The sequence below is a fragment of the Erithacus rubecula genome (genome assembly GCF_903797595.1).
Source record: "Erithacus rubecula genome assembly, chromosome: 15".
Lineage (NCBI taxonomy): Eukaryota > Metazoa > Chordata > Aves > Passeriformes > Muscicapidae > Erithacus > Erithacus rubecula.
This window is the reverse complement of record NC_136667.1, coordinates 12,192,653-12,209,832: the sequence shown is the minus strand read 5'-3', so window position 1 is coordinate 12,209,832 and position 17,180 is coordinate 12,192,653. Positions and strand designations below refer to the sequence as shown.

At 36.5% G+C, this 17,180-nt stretch overlaps 2 protein-coding genes across 7 annotated transcripts in view; both read left to right on the top strand.

Moving 5' to 3' along the window:
• The window catches only part of MTM1 (myotubularin 1), a 40,283-nt gene that overhangs the window by 19,803 nt on the left and 3,300 nt on the right, over nucleotides 1-17,180 (top strand). For 4 of the 5 annotated variants that reach the window (XM_079319028.1, XM_079319031.1, XM_079319029.1 and 1 more), the window contains exons 7-14: nucleotides 2,598-2,681; nucleotides 3,827-3,976; nucleotides 5,430-5,618; nucleotides 8,695-8,880; nucleotides 9,917-10,123; nucleotides 13,601-13,693; nucleotides 14,515-14,628; nucleotides 14,928-15,104. In XM_079319028.1, the coding sequence (XP_079175154.1) occupies nucleotides 2,598-2,681; nucleotides 3,827-3,976; nucleotides 5,430-5,618; nucleotides 8,695-8,880; nucleotides 9,917-10,123; nucleotides 13,601-13,693; nucleotides 14,515-14,628; nucleotides 14,928-15,104 (1,200 nt within the window). Of the gene's footprint in view, nucleotides 1-2,597; nucleotides 2,682-3,826; nucleotides 3,977-5,429; nucleotides 5,619-8,694; nucleotides 8,881-9,916; nucleotides 10,124-13,600; nucleotides 13,694-14,514; nucleotides 14,629-14,927; nucleotides 15,105-15,801; nucleotides 17,093-17,180 lie in introns of those variants that run through there. The other variant, XM_079319030.1, reaches the window with a different exon arrangement.
• Nucleotides 15,086-17,180, top strand: part of MTMR1 (myotubularin related protein 1) — a 44,239-nt gene continuing 42,144 nt past the window's right edge. Inside the window, exon 1 of one of the 2 annotated variants that reach the window (XM_079319026.1) lies at nucleotides 15,086-15,104. The gene's annotated coding sequence lies outside the window, so the exon portion shown is untranslated. The remainder of the gene's footprint in view (nucleotides 15,105-17,180) is intronic. The other variant, XM_079319025.1, reaches the window with a different exon arrangement.

Genomic DNA, 17,180 nt, shown 5'->3' with positions numbered 1-17,180 from the left:
GTAGACCTGTTGCTGTAACTTAGTGCTTGCAGAGGAAAAATCATTTTTAATCTTCGGGATTTTAGAGATTGGTAATTTTTAAATACTATTCTTGTGTAGTATAATACAGGCATTTTCTCTGAATTGTTCACATGAAAATCTGAGTCCAAATTTTGCTCCATATGCCTTTACTTTCACTGTAATGTTCTGTGATTCATTAAACTTCAGGGTTTTTGCTGGTTGATCTGTTCTACTGAGAAATTTCTTTCCATTGAGCAACATAGGAAGAATTTGTACTACCTGAAATACCAACAACACTGATGAAGCATAATTGTCCACTTAACTATTTAAGGACTCTGTGACTGTAAGCTTTTGTAGCAAATGCAGTAAAGCTGCTGTAGCCAAGCATTTTAAATGAATCATGCTGTCAATAGTAGGACATTGTTGCAGAAAGGATTCCATCCATCCCCTCATGCATAATAAATTTAATACTTTAAGGCTTTAATTTTTTTTTAAAGGATGAAAACAAAATGCACTTTTCCCTCTGATGTCTTGTGGATTTTTTTTTTGTGGGTGACATGAACAGCATAGCTGCCATTTATTTTTGGTTTGGAACAATATCTTTCTTAATTTTTTGTCAATAAAAGCCTGTTCTGTGTAACAGCTATCACAGTGCACTGTTTCTCATGTGGAAATTTGCAGTAAGTAGGAGGTGAAATAATTGACTTATTCCTGCCTTCAAGACATCTTTTAAGTAACCTGTTAGGATTTCAGTGTTTGTTTCCTTCTGTTCTAAAATTCTCCTTTGCTCCTGGGTCCTTGGTGAATTCTTAGCATAGTTGCTCTTCAGGATATAGCAAGTTTCTTTGGAAGGAGGGGATGGTGCTTGTGTGTAGCTGTTTAATAATAGTTCAGCAAATCGGTTTCATCTACTGCTTCAGACAGTGTTATTCCCATTTTGCTGTATTCCTTGTTTGCAACTAAACAACCCTTTTCAGGTTTTTTAATAACTTTTAATACTTGCATCTACTTCTAGTGGAATGGGATTTTTCTCTGGTAGATATCTCTCTTCATCTCTCCCTCTGTACAACTTTATAGTAGTTTATTTAGTCAAAAGAATTTGCAATGTTTGTACTGAAGGTCTTCCCCTTTAAAAATGGTCAAGACATTCAGAAAACAAAACCAGGGAATGCATTGTTTACTTCTGCAAACTTGCCAATGAGTGCACCTGCTCTAGAATAGTGATTTAATTTAGAATTCTGGTTTGTAAAACTAGTGAGATAAAGCATCTTGAGTGAACAGTACCATCATTTTAAAGTATTTATTTACTTGAACTACATGAGGAAAAACTTCTCCTTTTGTAGGGGGGTCAGTTTTGTGTTTTGATATGAGCTGTTCTGTGTTAAAGCAGTGTAACGTATTGGGCTGAGCAGAAGCCTGGAGCTTTCCTAAGGTTCAAAGCTGCCTCCATGGTGGCAGTTTTTTTCTTGCTCACTGGGTTTTCTACATGTGTGGGATGATCAGTTTAGCATTCAGTTTCTCTTTTTAATGTTTTTGAATTGCTAGGAGACTTTAAACTGGCTTTTTTTACGGATGAGTTATGATGGGCTCTGGAGTGTTTCTGCTCTGAACTCTGTTGCTCAGTTAGCTCAGGACAACATATTCTCTTCTGTGTGTGTTTTTTTTGGGGGGGGGTTGTTTGGGTGTTTTTTGTTTGTTTTTGCTTGGTGGGAAGTTTCTGTGTTATTGTTGTGTTTGTACTTGAAACATTTTTGATTCATCCTCCTTTTGGTATCTGAAGAGTTTGTAGGCCACCAAAATCAGTTCTTAACATAAATGTTACTTTTGCTTTCATCAAAAACTATAGAAACAAACCAAGGGAGGAGAAGGGGCTTAGTTAGGTAATAGAACCCACTTGAAGTTTTTTGGAAGGAGAAGGAAGATAAAGGATATGAGGAACTTACTGGAATCCTCAGTAAGGCTGCTGTGCTGTATAAATGAATTGTGAGAGCAAGCAACAAAGCAAGAAGTAAGTAATGTAAGCAGCTAACAATTTCATTGTCAACGGCAGCTTTTTCTCTTTCATGGAGTTTTACAGTAATTGGGATTTCTTATAGTAAGGATCAGCTGGGGAGGGGATGCAGAAAGACAGCTGCTTCCTGATGGCAATGAATAGCAATTAAAATCTTTTCCACTTTGAATTTAGCATCTGGTGTTGTATGTTGTAATTGAAGCTGTGCCTATTTGAGACATTTGGTGAGAAGACAGTAGGTTTTTGGTGATAATGTGAAATGTGGGAAGTAAACCATTCTAAAACATTTCAACCTCCAGACAGTAAAAAAGAAAAAAAAAATCAGTTAACCTTTATAATTTCTATTCCATTCTATTTTGTTACCTTGTAACTGTTGTCAAATTTTCATTACAAGATCTGTATTTTTTTTACTTGTTGCTCTTTGCTTCATAGTCTTGCACATACCAGATATAAATTGAGAGAGTGGGGCTGGCATGGAGCAGTTAGTCCTATTTTGTAGTGAGCATTAGGGTATAACTAGTGATGAGCCCTCATATTTGCCATTTGCAGTCAGTTTGGTGTAATAAGCTTCTTTTATATCTTACAGGTTTTTTTTGCCTTTGTAAATGAGGAAAAGTTTTCTGAAAATGGATGGATGGTGTACAACCCAATGTCTGAATACAGGAGACAGGTGAGTTATTTACAATTGCCATTGCCTGGTGCTTTCACATCTTCCAACTTGCATAGAGGAATTACTGTTTGTATATTTCTTTTATCAGCTGTTGGGAGAGGATGAAATTTCAACATGAAGAAAAGTAATGAAAAGAAATAAAACATTTGAGCCTTTAAAAAAACCAAGAATGCCACAGGAAGGTGATCTTTGCTCTTTGAAGGAAGTTATTGATGCCTCTTAAAATGTGCCACTGCTAAGTGAGCACAGGTGGGGAGAATGTGCCAAATATGTAACTGTAGTGTCCTAAACATAGATTGTATTTGTTCTTCCCAAAATGAAGTGGGGGAAAAAAAAGCAGCTTGTTTTAGAAACAGCATTGCTTTACAGAAATTCTGGAGGTCTATCAGTATTCTTCTTTGTTCTTTATGTGATCTTGAGAAAATGTCAATGAAAGAGGATGATATTTCATTTTTAAATGTCTGTTAGATAATTAAAGTAAGACATTAAAAAAATTAAATAGCAAAGAATGAGAATTTCCTTCATTTTTTTTTACCCTGCATAGTTTTTTTGTTTCATGGTTTGGGAGCCTGAGGCCCAAAAAAGGTAAAATACAAACACCCACATAAACCCCACTATGCATGTGTGGAGAATTTATGAGTATGTCTCCTGGAAATGCCTTACTGGGCAAAGTGCAACCAGTTGTTGTTCTTTCTCAGTAAGAAACTTACCCTGAATATTACTTTTAACCTGATAGTAGTATCAGGCTACAGAGAAGAAAGGTTATAGTGAGACTTCCTCCCTCACAGTGTCTCTTCACCAGGTGGAAAAGTAAAGCTTCAGGGGAGGAGAGAAGGTAATTTTCTTTCCTCAATCCCGCAGTTAAAGAAATACATCTCCTAGTTTTAGTCATTGTTTTGAAACTTACTATAAGGCTAGAATCGTGTGCACAGTGTGTATGAGATGGCTCTTCAGCTGTTTAAGGCTGTTAATCCATCTGCAATGAGCTGGTTTGTGTGGTCTTGTCATCTTTTTTGCTTCTATTGCTTTGAAATAGTACTTAGTTAAATTGTTGCCACGTGGCCATAATACCATGTAAAATTCAGGAGCGGAATTAGTACTTGTTCAGCCAAAAATACAATGAATAACTTGATGTTCTATTTCAGGGGCTGCCCAATGAACGGTGGCGAGTGACTTTCATTAACGAGCATTACGGGCTGTGTGACACGTACCCATCGCTCTTGGTCGTGCCCTACAATGCAACAGATGATGATCTCAAGAAAGTTGCTGCCTTTAGGTCCCGAAATAGAATCCCGGTGAGTATTAGGTGATGGAACTTGCCTGATGGTGTGGCTAGTTTTAAGTTACATCCAAACAGCTTCTTGCTGAACACAATGCAGAGGATGTTTATTTAAACCCATTTGACTTCTTGCATTTCTGTAATGAAAAATCTGTGAGGTAAGGGAATTTTTTTTTTGTATCAGCTCTTTACAGCACTCTAGAAAATACTAATTTCTACCTCAATACTTGTTTTAACTGGTATTTCCCTTTTGCAAACTTGGAAGATGTGCTGGATTCTTAGACAGTATCAGAAAGCTGCCTTGAATGTCAGTTTCAAACAGATGTACAGCTCAATATGGCAAATATTTATTAGATCTCGTATTTACTGACAGACTAGGCTTATAATTATAAATTGACTATATATATACACACATCTGTAAAATATATAATGTGTATAGAATATATAATGTGTATGTGTAATATGTAATATGTGTAATGTATAGTTCTAATAACCTAGCGGTGTCATTCCTGTCACCTGGAAATTCATGACAGGCCTTTTGGTATGCCTTTACAGTGAGAGTAATAGTAATAGTTATTTTATTAAAACATTAATTTAAAATAGTAATTTCATTCTTGTTCAAGAGATAGCCACTCATTGTCACTCATCCCCCTTCCCCCTCCACTGGCAGATCTTGTTTCTGACCTTCTGAGGATTGGATTTTTGGGAGTTTTTTTGCTTGAACTCTGATCTTTAACTCTGTAACCCACAAGTTACAGAGTGGGTGAGAATACTGTTTCTTAATATTTTTCAACAATGAATTTGCATTTTTTTGCCTACTTCTTGGGTCTTTCCTTATCTTTAATCTCTGGCACGGCATCTGTTCCCTGGGCAGCTCACTGTCTTGTGGCAAGTCCTCTCTGGTTCAGAACAACACAGACTGCATGTGTTTCACTCCAGTGCCTCCACTTTGTAAAGAGGGCTGAGGAACAAAATGTGCTTTAAAGAGAAGAGAAAATGTTCAAGATACTGCAGAAAGGTTCAACTTCCCTTCTTTATCCAAAAAAAAAAAAAAAGGGAAAAGTTGTTCTTGTAGAATTGGAGCATCTTAGTCACCATTTCTACAATGAGTCCATTCTCCTGAGTTGTTTTTTTAGTTTTAGCAGAGATTGCTGTGTTTGTTACACAAATGATCCTGAAAAGTAAACCAGTAACTTAAGATTTGTATGAAAATATTTAAATACATTTGATTATATAGGTGACTATGATTTCAGTAAGCATTAAATATGTAAGAGTACTCTTTTGAAGATTATTATTAAATTATTAAATTTTATGAGACCAGAAGCTGTTGAGATGTCAAGGGATTGTATTTTGAAGAAATAAAAAGAAAGGTGTTCATCTTCATCCTGTGTATTTTAAAGAATATAGCTTTAAGTTAAGATGTTTTAATAAAATGAGTGTCTTCTGCTGTGTGTTTGCCATGTGACCAGGTTCTCTCATGGATTCATCCAGAAACCCAAGCTGTAATCATGCGCTGCAGTCAGCCCCTGGTTGGAATGAGTGGCAAGCGGAATAAAGATGATGAAAGATACCTTGATATCATCAGAGAGGCCAACGGGCAGATCTCCAAACTGACCATCTATGATGCAAGGCCCAATGTCAATGCAGTTGCAAACAAGGTAAATAGATGCTTCTCATGTGTTATTTTTGAAGGTAATGAGAAGACTTACTTTGAAGTTTTCTGTGCAGGGGTTTTGGGGAATAGTAGTAATCTTAATATAGATAAATTCACACAATCAACTACGGAGGCTCAAGGCCATAAAAGGACATGAGTGTCTAAAATAGGTCCCTAAGCAGAGTTTCAGGACCATATGTGGATTTCCAGATACGTTTTTCTGTGTCTGTTCTCAGCCAAGCACAGATCTTAGCATGGGACTCCACGGCGTGTCGGGCATGATTCCACTCTGCACTAGGAAAGTGTACAGCTACAGGAGTAGCTGTAGGCTGGGCTGTAGAGCATGTCCCCTGTTGGGATGGCAGGCAACCTCTGTGCAACCTTCAGATTCTCTGGGAAAATTCCATCCTAGAAAGGACGTGTGCATAAACCCAACCCCGCTGACATGCATCCTTTGTTTGGGTCTCCCTAACCATTACATGGACTACTTCAGGCCTGCCCTGCAAATAAAGAGAAAGTGATAAATAAGTTAATTTGGGTGCTTGCACTCAAAACAGCAATATGGGTATGATCTTGGATACCTTGGTACCTATTGATCTTCCCCAGGTGCTTGTAGTTGGTAATAGCAGGAAGTGTTTTCATGGGGTAAGGTGACTGTTCTTTGTTATCTATGAAAACCTAAATGGGATTAGATCTGGAAGAGATGTAGAAAAAATCATCTCCTCTAAGCTTTCAGAAGGAAAGGTGTGCCTGTGGATTGATTTCTCCTCTGCTTCCCCTGGAGCTCTGCTGAGGATTAGATGATTTAGGCAAGCTCAGATAATGCCAGTACACTGTGTCAATGTTGTTTTTGGCATGGATTGCAGTAGACATGGATGTACTCCATCTTTATATTCAAAGACCATGTTAGGGACTGGTGGTGCAGGAGAAGACAAGTTTAATGTTCTTGTTGTAAGAGAAAGTGCCATGCCTGGGGATAGTTCCTTAGTCATGGAACTTCAAACACAAATTAAGGGAATGTGCTTTTCAGTACTTACTGGTGTAGGTGTGTGTGCACAGCAAAAGAACATGAGAGCTGACCTCAAGAGAATTTGAGATCTGAGTGAAATGATAAGTGTGCTTATCTGGAGGGAAGGAATTCTAGCTTCCGAATAGCTTTGTGGAACAAAACAAGCACCAGTTTAGTGAAATTAGCACTCTTCAGTGTTTGTGCTGAAAGAAATGTGAAATGGTAGAACTTGTTTGCATCTTAGAGGTTTCTGTGTAACATTTGTTAAGTTGCTTTCAAGAATAACAATAATAATTCAATGGGGACAATAACACTGGTAGTTTGCTCTTTGCAAGTTAGGTGCATGTCTTTGTACCTGTAGAGTCTTCTAATTTATAATACAAAATGTAGTTTGTTAAGCTTTGTTACTGTGTTTGTATGTATAGTAGGCATTCTTTCAGAGACTCTATCCTAGGGGCTGTTTTAACCTGATGGTTTGTATTTTGAGGATCTGCCTCAATTGCTTGCATTTGTCTGTACAAATCCTATTAGCCTCTACACACTGAATTTTTATGGGTGAACAAAACATGTAATCTTTCTGTTTGCCTTGTGAAAAGATTGTCAGTTATATCTTTGGAGCAAATGGGGTAAAAAATTGAGTTTCTCCAAGAACTGCAGAAAAACTTAAGGTAATGTCTTACAGACAAATTTGATATGTACATGTTTTATTTAACTCTTCATATGTCTAAATATGAAATGCTCAATCAGAGCAGTAGACACAGTAGGGTACATTTCAGGATCTGTGGAAGAATGACATAAGAAATGCATATCAGTGTTGATCAGCACTGAAAATATTTTGTGAACAGCTGTGAAGGTTTGTCTAAGCAAAATCTTGGGCTGTGCTGCTCACACATTGCTGTGTTCCTTGTACATAGGTCAAGACACAGTCAGGAGTTGCAGCAGCCCTGATGCTGAAGTTAGAATCATTCCTCATGAAGACTTTGTAATGCTCAAAGGAAAGAGAAAAATGCACTCATTGGTTCTTTAACTGCATAGCCTGGCAGTTCTGGTAACAACCCCCCATCTGAGAAGAGGGACAGAGAGCACAGAATAGAGATACTGTGTTGCTGTATAGCAGTGTAGGTGGTACTCATGGGGAAAGGCTACAGAGTGTTTTAGGCTCTCATCTGATGTATAGCTGGTGGCTGCAATGACATATAAAGGCAAAGCTTACTTATCCAAACTTATGGCATGTTTTTGCTGTCTGCAGGAAATACTGCAATCTCGGAGCTTGAGGGAGCTGGTGGTGTTTAGTCTGGAGAAAAGGCTGGGGGGGACCTTATCACTTTATGCAAGGAGATTGTAGCCAGGTGGGGGGTTGGTCTCTTCTCCCAAGTAACAAGTGATGGGAGAAGAGGAAACGGCCTCAAGTTGCACCAGGGGAGGTTAAAATTAGGTTTCAGGAAAATTTTATTTGTGAAACAGTTGTCCAGGGAGGTGTTGAATCACTGTGCCCAGAAGTATTTAAAATATGTGACACTTGGGGGCATGGTTTAGTGGTGGACTTGGCACTACTGGATTTTGAATGGTTGGATTCAGTGATCTTAAAGGTCTTTTCCAACCCAAATGATTTCAGGCTTATCTTTGGAAAGTTTTCATCCGTGGCATTGTGTCTTTAAATACAGGTGGGTCTTCTGCTTCCTTTTGTGACCAGGCATATCCTCTACAGAGATGGTGTTGAAATACTTTGATAGAGCAGCAGCAGAACAGACTTTTTACTTATGTGGCTCTTTAATATCTTAACAGTTTAAATATATGTTTAGTCTTCAGCACTAAAATTTAGTTTTAGAAAAGTTAAAGTAAACTTTAATGTTATTGCTAATTTATTTCTTAAAGACAGAATCTAAGATTCTCAAACATAATTTTTAAATTAAAGCTATCTTATTCGTAACTGAACTCTTAAATTTAAATGTATTTGGCCAAACATTTTATCACTTTTGTCTGTTTCTGTATCAAATGACATTCATTCTTGCTGCTCTGTTGAAAAGAGTGTTTATATGACTAAAGTTAATTTCATATCTGTTGTTTGTAGGCAACGGGTGGGGGATATGAAGGTGAAGATGCATATCCCAATGCAGAACTTTTCTTCTTGGACATTCATAATATTCATGTCATGCGGGAATCTTTGAAAAAGCTGAAGGACATTGTTTATCCTAATGTGGAAGAATCACACTGGTTGTCAAGTCTGGAATCAACCCATTGGTTAGAACATATAAAGGTAACTTTCCTTCTTTGTCTGAAAAATGTTTGTCCAAATCTGTTATATCATACTTGCTTTCTTTGGTAAGCTTTCAAATACATAAAACTACTTGAACTATAAAAACAACATATGAATATTGGCCTTTTATTGCTAACTAATCTTAGAGTATGTTATGAGACTCATAACTAAGCAAAGTAGGTGAAGTTGAATGTTTGCTGCCTGCCTCAAGTTGAGTACTTGGCAGAATGCATTCTTAGTCTGATTTGCTTTACATAAGAACTGATTTTTTTTTTTTTTTATGGTTTCTTGCAATACAGACCTGCAGTTGACTGTCATTGTGACATATTAGTAAATACTTCACTTGTCAGTGTGTATGTGATTTTATCTTGTGAATTATGGTTTTGTAAATAAATTTTGTAAATTTATTTGTAACTTTTGTAGTTTTCATCTGGTAGCACAAATAAAATGATTAAGCTGGTAATTCACCAATTCAGTTACTAGTTGACCTTTGAATCTTCTGCCCCAAGTACAGCTGTGTATAAGTAATTAAAGTATTATGTAATGAATCCTACTTAATAAAATTTTCATCTTAATTTAATATTTGGAAAATAAGGAAAATAAGTATATTTAAAGGGTGCAAGCTTATTTTTTCAATAACTGAGATAATTCAGTCATTTAGATCAAAGAAAGGAGTCAAATGAAATAACACTGAATTTTAAGAGATTATATCCTATGGTAAATCCCTTGTTTCTTTGAAAAATAAGCTTATGTTCTTTGGTTTATCAAGGTTACTGTTTTCTGCCCTGTTTTTTAAGAACTTGCTGTGAGATGAATTTGACCTTAGTAAGAGATTAGGGAACCAATCTGTTTCTCTATTTTTATGCAAGAAATTCACTTGATCTCCTAGAAAATTCTTTTCCAGTTAACTCCAGTGCTCTTTCCATGTCTTTTAATGGAAACAGCATTAATTCAGATGCAAAGAAATCAACTTAGTGTTATTGTTTGACCAGAAATAAGCTGTGTTGTTTGTTTGGTGTGTGTTGCTCCTTGCCAGCTTGTTCTGACAGGAGCCATTCAGGTGGCAGATAAGGTGTCATCAGGCCGGAGCTCGGTGCTGGTTCACTGCAGCGACGGCTGGGACCGCACAGCTCAGCTCACCTCCCTGGCCATGCTCATGCTGGACAGCTACTACAGAACCATTGAAGGCTTTGAAGTTCTGGTGCAAAAAGAGTGGATAAGCTTTGGACACAAGTTTGCATCGGTAAGAATTGGAAGATAATTGCAAAGACTGTGCGTTACTAACTTTCTGAAAAGCTTCCAGTGTTAAATTGCTCAGTTTGCATCAGGGTTTGATAATTCCTTCCATTATTTTTGAATTTAGATTTAAAACAATTCCAGGTAAACTGAGCAGAACTTTTTGGGTTTGGACCTGTGTGATTAATATTTTTCTTGCTATTCTTTTTCTGAGAACTCATATTTAGTTCTTTACATCCTTTTAAAAGCATAGAATTGCTAGGGTAACTGTGGTTATTGAACAAAGAAAATAGGAGGCAGAAAAATTGTGTCCTCTCAAATTCTGCAGCTGAAGATCAGGTAAAGCTGGGACACGAGGTTCTCCATCACTCTTTGTTTGGGTTGTTTTGACTGTCACAAGAAGCAGACGAATGAGTCTGGCCAGTGCCTTCTAAGTGATATTTTGTGTGCTGATTCCCAAATATTCTAAACTTGTAATATCTCCCAAGAGGCTGTTACTGGTAACTGGCTCTACTTCTGTTCAGTTGTCTTCTGGGCAGAAGGTTAGAAGCTCGGAAGGTTAAGTAGTTGCTTCCATAGCAAGTCTTTAATGTTTCACAGGTTTGTGAATAATTTTCACAGAAATTTCACAGCATGTTCTGAGTTGGAATGGACCCTGTTCATTCTGTTTGTGTTAGAAAGCTTTTCAAAGACTTAGTGGAACTTTTTATAAATGTGGCAGCTAACAATTTAACCAGGAAATCTATGTGAGGAACCTGGAGGAGCAGATTATGTTGGCAGGGAGATTATGCTGTTACTATAAACATTACAACAGTGTTGCTTGTTGGTGCTGAACCTTGTAATTCTCAAGTAAGAAGTTTCTACATTTTTAGTAGAAGCTACTTGTGTGGCTATTTTGTCCCGAATGGAATATTCTGAAGATGTTAATATTACTATAATTTGGAAAATAGGAAATCTGGAAAAAATCAAGAAATGGAAAAATATACCTATGTGTGTGTTTCATGGCAATTTTACATTTGCAAATGTATAAGTGTTGCAGTCATTTGGAAATCCATGTATAACTACTCAGCATAAATCAAAAATCATAAATCATACTCACCATTTACATGTGCTTTATTCAGTGGCAGTTTTTTGATCTGACATTCTAAAGGTGGTTTGAGGCTTAAGACTTTTGTATTTTGGGTGTTGGGAGTCATAGCTGATGTAGTCTGGGTTTTTTTGTGTGCTTACTTGTGGTCTTTTAGAAGGGATATGTTTTATAAATCTTTAAGTATTCTGTCTTGATACAGCGACTGGAAAATGTGAAGCCAGTGGCTCGACTTTTTATTCTCACATTTTATTTTGTACTTTAAAACGTTAAAGAGTCAGGATGCACATAAAATTAGATTATATAACTAGGACAAATGTAGCCAAACATGTGTTATGGTTTAACACAGCTTGGTGTTCCTTCATCATTATTAATAAGTTCAAATAATCTATATTTCTTTTTGTTAAACCATTGGTTTTGGGTAATCAAAGATTTTGTTCCCCCTCAACAGATGCTTTTTTTCCAAATAGCGAGGCGGGACTTGGCATCCCTTCCAGATGATTCACTCAGTCATGAGTGAATTTATGTCTGACAGTGTAGCAGGAATAAGAATGATTTAAGTAATTCCTTTTGCTTAAACTGCTATTTTCCCAACTTGCTCAGTCAAGTAGTAATCTTTGGAAGTGGTTGAAGCCACTCTTCCTTGGGCGTACTGTGAATTTTTATTTGATGGGCTATTTAGCTTATAGTGAATGTTAGTCTTTTCTGGAGTGTTTTGTAGAAGTGATGGAGTCACCACCCCTGGAGAGATTTAAAAGACATGTGATGTGTTGCTTGGGGATATGCCTGTGTGGTAGACTTGTGCTGGACTCCGTGATCTCAAAGGCCTTAACTATTCTATGATAAAATTATAATGCAATCATAACATATTTTGATCATTCATACTCTGTTCTAACTTGATAATGACTTGATAGAATTGTGACTTTGAAGAGTAAGAACTAGGCTCTTAGTGCAGTTAGAGCAGTTTCTGAACCTCATCTCTGTTGTTTCATTTTCCCCTTAGTAGAGAGTTGAAGAGTAGAGTGTTACTTATATTGTCTGCGTTGGCACAAGCTTCATGTTTTTTATGATACCAGGGTTGCAATTTGGATTATTTAATATCAAATAACCAAATAATAGTTCCTCTCCATGTTTTATATCAAATTAGGTGAGCAATAAGTTTCCTTGTTGTAAAGGAATTTCCTACCCCAGCTTTTATGTGTATGCTGAATTTAGTGACTCTGCAGATGATAAATTTGCTTATGTGGAATTTAATTCTAAATATGCATTCAAATATGAGACATAATTATAAATGGAAGATAGACATTCTGAAACTGCTAACTATAGTGGAAGTGGGCAGACTTTCACTCCTTATTAAACACATATATGACTCTTAATGGATACCAAGTATTTCAAAACATGAAAACTGAAGAGCAAGGAAGCCAGTTTGGATTTCTTCTTTAAAGCCCTTTTCTAGTCATTTGTTACTGTTACCTGATTCAGCTGCATCCCTCATCTCCCTCTATTTCCTCCCATTCAATTCCATTATTTTAAACTATGTTGCAAGTCATTGTACAGAGTAATGTACTAATGGTCTTATGATTTTTCATGTCCTTGAGGCATTAAGTTTGCTATCTTACAGGCAGGTAGACAACATCTTCGCTCAACATACCTGCTTTTCTTTTGTCTCCTCCATCAAGTACATGCAAACAGAATTATGGAATGAATAGAAACTCTTTTTTCCCTAAATCTCTAACCTCTGTTCTCAGCTATCAAATGCAAAAAGGAAGCAAACAGCTTTTACCAAATATTTTTGTTTGTGGAGCAAATTCCTTTGGGCACTTCATAATAAGGGGCTTACCCAAACTTTTAACAGTCTGTTAATTTTGTGTCAGGAACATGAACTTTCTTTGATCTTGTTCATGTTTGCCTACTCTCTCAGTGTGAATGTTAAGGTTCAAGAGTGGAGGAGAAAGAGAAGATAGTGTGGATAATTTCATTATCTAGGTCCTGGCAGTAGGTTACAATAAAAAGGAAGACAAGGTATGCAACTTGGCTTTTGACAGACTTACTATATAAATTTAGTTCAGGATATGTCTTGATTATTTTTTAAGTCAAATAATCAAGACATACTCTTTGATAACTGTTCATAACTGTTGATGCTTGAACAGTTCTGCTTGCTAATAATCAGCAGGTTTATATAACAGGACCGGTTATCAGTTTGAAATTTTTTTCAGACATCTTTGTAACAGCTTTGCAGTATTTCCCTGTATCTTAATCTCTACTCCTTGGTGCAGTAACTAATTTTGAAATTATAATAGTGGAAGAATTAGTGCTCTAGTACAAAATAAGAAATCATGTCTGTTGCCATAAAATAGCATGTTTCAGTTACCAGGAGGCTGCTTTGCTTCGTTTCAGAGAATAGGCCATGGTGATAAAAATCATGCCGATGCAGACAGATCACCCATCTTTCTCCAGTTTATTGATTGTGTGTGGCAGATGTCTAAACAGGTATGTTGTCTTGTTCTTCAGAAGCTAACAGTGTGAAGAGTTTACTGAATTAAAACCCTATGTCTTTATTTTTTTTGAAAAAAGTCTTTGAAGAGGACAGCATACCCCTCTGCTCTGACCTGTAGTAAAAAAAAGTGTATTTACTTTTGTAAACGTGATATACAGGCTGTGGTTATGTTGCTGGACATGGCACTGGCTGTACAGATTCAGTTGGTGTTCCTGGATGCAGGATTCTCAGACACATACTGAGTGATTTTCATATCCAGCAGAAAGCTTTTACAGGAATTGCACCCAGCTTGATGGGGTCTGCTGTTTTGTTTGACCATCTTATGAAGCTGTCCCTTGAACTGCAGGGACACATGTTGTTTTGTCAATGCTTAAAAAGGAAGCTAGGGAGCTTTTGAGTGCTGTTGTGATTTAAACATTTTAATGTCAGTAAGTAATGAAACAAAGCAGTGAACTTAGTCACTTTAGGGTTAAGGTTCAGGACCTTTATTTTCCTGTTTGGTGCTGCACTGTAAGAGTACATTGTCTTATTTGTCTTGCTAGTACAAGTTCATGTGTAACTGTTCTGTATTTTATTCTTTTTATAAATTAAAGCTAGGTAGAACATTTTGAGATTTTTTTTTCAGTGGCTAGTTTCAGAAAGTTGAACACCATGGGTCAGTGGAACACTTAGTTTGCTATAAAGTGTATGAAAGTATTATCTTAAAATTATTTGTGGATGTATCCACACTTGTAAACTTTACCTTCAGCCTTTTAACCAGGGCCTGTGCCTGTGTTTTCCATGTAAACAATGAGTTTGTATTTCCTGGTTTTAGTTTCCTACAGCCTTTGAATTCAATGAGCAGTTCCTGATTACAATCCTGGATCACTTGTACAGCTGCCGATTTGGAACTTTCTTGTATAACAGCGAGTTTCTCAGAGAAAAAGAGGTCAGTCAAGCCACTATTGTGTCATTGCATTGCTGTCTTTAGGTGATTGCAAAATTTTTGGTTGGATTGTATCTGGTTATAGTCCTTGCAGACAGTGATTTTGAACCTGCTTTTATTTTACACAGTAGTCATGCAGTCACTAAAATACTTGTCAAGCACTGGGTTTGGAATCTTTCTAATACAGTAATGTATCATGCTTCTAAGTAAACCAAATTTTAGACTGTAAAATGTCTTCTGATGGATTTCTTGATTATATTATGTTCACGTTATATTATGTTCTTATTTTTATTTCATTTTAGAAAGTGACTGAGAAAACGTTATCGTTATGGTCTTTGATAAACAGTGAAAAATCTAAATACACCAATCCTTTTTATAGTAAAGAGGTAAATCGAGCACTCTATCCAGTAGCCAGCATGCGGCATTTAGAGCTCTGGGTCAATTACTACATTAGGTGGAACCCAAGGATTCGGCAACAAGTAAGTAAATTCTCTGTTACATACCAAAAAATGCTGTTAGACATTGGAAATAGGATTTTGTGTCATAACTGACTTGTAGAGCAATACCTGTAATCTGTTCAGGTTTTTAATATTATGTTCGTAAAGATGGAGAAAAAAGTGAAAGTAATTGTTTAGTTCTCTCTTAGCTCATTGAACTTATTTTCCTGTTTATTAACAAATCATTCTTGAGCTCTTTCTAGCCCTTTTTCTTGGACACATGTGTAAGGGCATTTGATGCTACTAAATCCTGAATGACAGTGATTAGAAATGGGGCTTGCTGATCCCAGTAGAGTTGGGGAATTAGCAACACACAATTACATTTACTTGTTTTTTCTCCTTTTTCTCCTGCTGAGTGAGGGTATGACACGATTTACAAATGAAATGACCTATTGAATCCTTTCTCTTTCCAAGCTATATGTATTGGTGGTAAGATTTAATTTTTTTTATGTAACACTGATGACCCAGCATTGTTTACACTCTGGATGAAAGCTATCACTGAAAATTATACAAGTAGATCAGACTGGAAGTCCAGAAAAGCATTTATTAGATGACATGTAATTCAGTTCTGTGGTTTTAATCCATATGGACACTCAGTGTTTGTTACAATCCTGCTGGAAATCTCAGCCATGTAGCACATAAAGATTGTGTGCAGAGACTTTTTTGTCATTTTTAACAGCTTGTGGAGATTTGAGTAGGATAAGATAGAGGAGCAGTTTGTGTTACAGAAGCAATCTTCACAGTCCAGCCCTTGGAATGAGTCAGTAGTTTTCAAGCAATTCACTTCCTTTTCCACAGCTGTTCCCCTTTATTATTTACAGTGCTTTAAAGGCTTCAGGAAAGCCTGGCATTTTGCTATGGCCTTTTGCAAGTACATTGCCTATTTGAGTTGGAAGTTCTGATTTTAAAGCTTTTGTTGCTTGTTGTGAAAGATGATGTTGTTTTGCAAATGGTGAATATAAATATTCATTTAGAAAGTGAAGGATTATAAGACATGCAAATTAGCTGTAGATCTACTATAAAATGCAGTTTGCCATTATTCAGGAGAGCTTTTTGGCAGCAATTTCTCCTTAGAAATGCAAACTCAAGTGATAGTGTTCCATGCTGCTACTACTGGTCACTCATTTTCACCATTTTTGTACACAAAGTGCAATTTTATTTTTTCCTACACATGAAATTTATGCTTCATCTTATTTAAGCAACTGAATAATGAATATGTGACCTGAACTATTTTTTATGACCTTTCTTTTTGCTATTCCTTAGAAGTATGTTCTGCTAGCAAAACTATTATCTTATACCACTAGCCATCTTAGTACTTATATTTAGTATTGATCTAACTTCCACAGTTGCCTCAGCATTCATCATTATCCTCATATGGGTGCCTAGTGAGTGGTGCATCTCAGAATGCTGGTTGAACTGGTTTTGAACTGGCGAGGTGTTTAACCATTTGCTGATGAAACTCCACTGCTGATAGCCTTGAATTACAGGCAGTTAACTGTGAAACAGCAACAACTTCTAGACAGGTATATTCAGCCAGAGGTAATTTTAGGCTGGCTCTCTGCTTTGGACATTTGTAATAGTTGTTTTCCATTTGTTTCATTCATGTGAAAATGAAGTTAAGCTGAAAGTGGAAACAGTTAGAAGGCTCTTTCTGAGTAATCTCCTGGAAGCCAGAGCAGTTGATTTAAAACATGTGCAAATTTACTTAGAGAATTCACTAATAAAATTAATTTCACTTATTTACACTAAGTTGCAAATTTACTATTAAAAACTAAAGTAAATTTCATCAGTGAGAGAAGTTATTTATGCTGAAGACATAGATCTTAATCTGATCAGTGTAGCTAAAGTAATCTGGCTAAACAATGTTTTAGGGAAGATGTTGAGATGTTTGGCTTCTGGATTCTAAAACCTTTTGGTAAGTCAAGAAAAAAGCTTTGGTCAAGATATACAAGTAACTATCTTCCACACAATATTAGATAACAAAAAAATAAAATCCTTATGCTTCAGGAAGTGGTGGCTGATTTTACAGAGTTAAGACAAAATGATTTTGTGCAAAGA